The sequence below is a fragment of the Etheostoma cragini genome, chromosome 2 (genome assembly GCF_013103735.1).
Source record: "Etheostoma cragini isolate CJK2018 chromosome 2, CSU_Ecrag_1.0, whole genome shotgun sequence".
In the NCBI taxonomy this organism is placed as follows: domain Eukaryota; kingdom Metazoa; phylum Chordata; class Actinopteri; order Perciformes; family Percidae; genus Etheostoma; species Etheostoma cragini.
The window spans coordinates 10715872-10719468 of NC_048408.1; the positions used below are offsets into that span (position 1 = coordinate 10715872).

Sequence of the window (3597 nt, forward strand, 5' to 3'; positions counted from 1 at the left end):
AAATGACCAGCTGTCAGAAGGTTCCCCATCATAGTTTTCTTCTGCTTTATCTCCTTCTCTGCAGTACTTCATAGTCACTGCATGTGAATGGAGAATGTGAGCTCACGTTCACCCAAGAACAAGACCCAGTTTAAATAGAAACGTCTCTGGGGGATGTGTGGAAAAGAAAAGGGAATTAAAAGAGGACGTCAATCTCCAGAGATCAAACAGCCACAAACCACCTCTGGCAGAAAGGAAGGGATTAATTGATTGTGTCAAGTGACCACTGCAGGGTTTCTAATTTAAAAGACCTTAAATAAAATTAAAAAGAGAATAGGTACGAAAAGTCAACACATTACATGTATCCAGTTTTATTTACCAGAAGTTGACTTTATTGAAAGAGGCAAGCCTTTGGGCCTCAGCATCATCAGCAGCCTTGTCACATCTTGGACAGAAATAGGGAGGCCGAATGGTGTCAGAAAGGATGAATCTTTGGAATAAGAACCCCCTGAGACAGAAACTGGTCTATAATCTTGGTTACAAAAGCAGTCTTCATCAAAGAGTCGGTGCTGGTTGAGGTGTCAGTGTAGCCTGACACTGGAGTATGAAAAGGCTGATAGAGTGCTCAGCGACATTCTTTTACCAGAGAAATACTTCTAAAAAATGGCTTTGAGTGATATAAATGATCAACCTTGTGTAGTTTTACAAGACTACCAGATGTAATAATTTTTGTTTGTACAAAAGTACTTTTAACTTGTCATATCTAGTCGAAGCAGTCCATTATCTCGAAATCTTTTCATAAAGAAGTAAACCAAGACTTGGTCAAACGTAGAATGTGGCTGGACTGTGTGTGGTTAATATGGTTAATTGTGGCTAAATTGTTGCATGGGTTGTCAGAGGTTGTGTCTAAAATTGGAATCTACTGTAGATATCAAATGTTCATCTTGAGTAGTGTTTACTGATGATTGGATCGCGATATCAGGGATGAACACATCGCAAAAGACTGCCTGAAATGTGATAATCATAACAGACCTCTTTACTGCTCTGTGCATACACACACACACACACACACACACACACACACACACACACACTCTGATAAATGCCATATTACCAACCCCTTTCGATCTGTCTGCCCCTCCCCTTGCTGTTCCCCTGGAGCTTTAATTCCCCTGAATTTTTACATAATGAAAAACCTGCTGTATATTATTTAGAAATAGCCTTGTGTCACTGCTGTCTTTGATTTGGTTTTTCAAAATGACATAGGCCACTTGTTCTACACATTCATTGATGTCTGAAGAGAGCACGACAGATATGTCAATAACATCCACCCTGTATTGTGGAAGCTGGTTAGACGATTGTTGGCTGATCGCTAAAGGGAAAAGGACAATACAATCTGATTGACCAATGGCCAAAGGGGAAACCGCAGCTCTGACATCATCGCACTCATGGCGACCGATGATGAAACATCACTCCGGGACAGAAAAACTGAGTTTTGAGGTTACAGGGACCACTGTCCAGCCAAAACATTGATTCCTGTTTGAAACAATTCGAAATCAGGCAATAATGTGAACTAAAATCATAATTTAGGCATTGTATATAAATAGATAATGTATTTCTTTGCTGGTAAATTCATTTAGACAGAAGAAGCATGCTTTGTAACAAAATATACATAGCTCTTGTAAAATTTCACTCAAACAACCATGTGAAATACCTGGAACTATAATGACTGTTTGCCCTCGGTCACTGTTACAATCGGACATGATTTTCAACAGACACAAAAATGTAACTCTAACAGTGATATTTCAGACTTATAACAACTAAAACACCCTACACAATCCCTAAATAGAAGATGATAAACCAGAAAAAGTAGCCTCTAGTTTAACTTTTTGGAAAAAAACAACAAAAAACAAGATGGCAATAGAAAATCCCATAAAAGCTTAAATACCCCTTCCCATTCAGAAAATATCCAAAACTTAATTATACCCAAAATATCCTTGATTTGCATAGTGATCTGTGTCATTAGAACTTTTTTTTCTTACAATATGTACATCATAAAGCATCACTAAAATAAGGCAAATTCTATATAGCATGATTGATTGTGGTTCTGCTCTGGTCTGGAGAACACGTGGAGCCCATTAATGTGAGGAACTAGTGCTTAGGAGAACTGCTTCACCCAGAGGCTGTTTAGCAACTGAGAGAACACAATGTGCATTAAAAAGACTCCTGAGGTACCGTCATGAATCAACAGAAAAACACCAAAACATTGTACATCAACCACAACAAGATTTTGTGGAAACACCCCAAAAAGTTTAAAGACAAAAGTGACCCACCTGTTTCAGCCAACTTCAAAAAAATGTAGTCATGTAACAGTTGCATAGGAACAAAGTGGCTGCGTGATGATGCCGGCCCTGCTGCGGGTCGGCTACAACAGTTAATGTTCAAATGTCCACGCGGTGCTTAGACACGGTGTGTAATCCTATGGCAAAGAGGCATCAACTCTGCAGAGAGGCCACCTGAGTGTTCAACACAACCACAGAGAGCAGGGGACATCTTCACTGTGGTTGGAACTGGTTGGGGAAGACCTTCAGAAAGAAGGCAGAGCCCTGGAGTTGTGATAACGGGCGGATGATTGCTTAAAATCGTCTCTCTACAGTCTTTGGTTCGGTGGACCCGGAGCTCGCTCTAAGGAGCGTTGTCCGCTGGTGCAGATTTCAGCAAACAGGACAAAGTCTGGTCCTCCGTCTTCGCTGCCAAAGTGAATTTTACAGAATTAGACAAATTTAATTTAAAAGAACAAGAAATTAATTATCTTTGCTTGGGGAAAAAAATAAAATAAAATAAATCACTGGATCTGAGACGTTTCTTCATCAAGTAGTGCCTGAAAAAAGGACAAACAAATTGAAAATCATCAGTACGAGAGTCTTTTAAAGTCTTTCAGAGTCAAACTGGACTCTCTCAGGACATGTTCAATCTTCCAGAGGAATGTGTGATAAGATGGAGTGCTCTTGTGCAATGGCAGCCAGTTCTTTGAGAAACTCGGTGAAGAGGACGGCAGCGAAGACCTCGGTCCTATCCGGAGAGATGGCTCTGGGTTTTGGTGGCGGCGAACTCTTCAACATCCTGCCCACCTCGCTGTGCATGGAGCGCCTGCTGCTGCTGTCATCTGGCAACATGGGGATTTCGTTTGTTACGGTGAGAAAATCAAAACAAATCATGTACAGCGTATGCACAGAAACTCTACGCCATGCATGAGTTGGAAGATGGTTTTATAGAAATAATATTTTCCTGTAAATGATTACTCCATTTGTAAATAATATTCAGCCAAATAGGATCTTAAGCTTGAGCTGCTTTGAAAAAAATAAATAAAGAAATAAATAAACATTAACCACATACAAGAAAGGAGAGTATCCTGTTAACCAACTGAAAAATTCCCTTTAAATATACCATCATCAAAAAATCTGGCTCTTATCTTGCCGCAAACCAACTTCCAACAAGGTTTGTGTACCACTCTAAAACCACGGGGAACCCAGTTCAAAAACGGGCCCTCAGACACTCCAGGGTTTATCTGAAACCGTTGCTCAACTGCAAAGACACACGGCCTAACAACATCCAAGC

General features: G+C 40.3%; 1 protein-coding gene across 1 annotated transcript in view; it reads right to left on the minus strand.

The window, feature by feature from the left end:
- Window positions 1–2016: 2016 nt before the first annotated feature.
- fam160a1a (family with sequence similarity 160 member A1a) overlaps window positions 2017–3597 on the minus strand; it is a 27432-nt gene continuing 25851 nt past the window's right edge. The window contains exon 13 of the mRNA XM_034895157.1: window positions 2017–3145. Coding sequence (XP_034751048.1) covers window positions 2949–3145 — 197 coding nt within the window. The 3' untranslated portion in view covers window positions 2017–2948. The remainder of the gene's footprint in view (window positions 3146–3597) is intronic.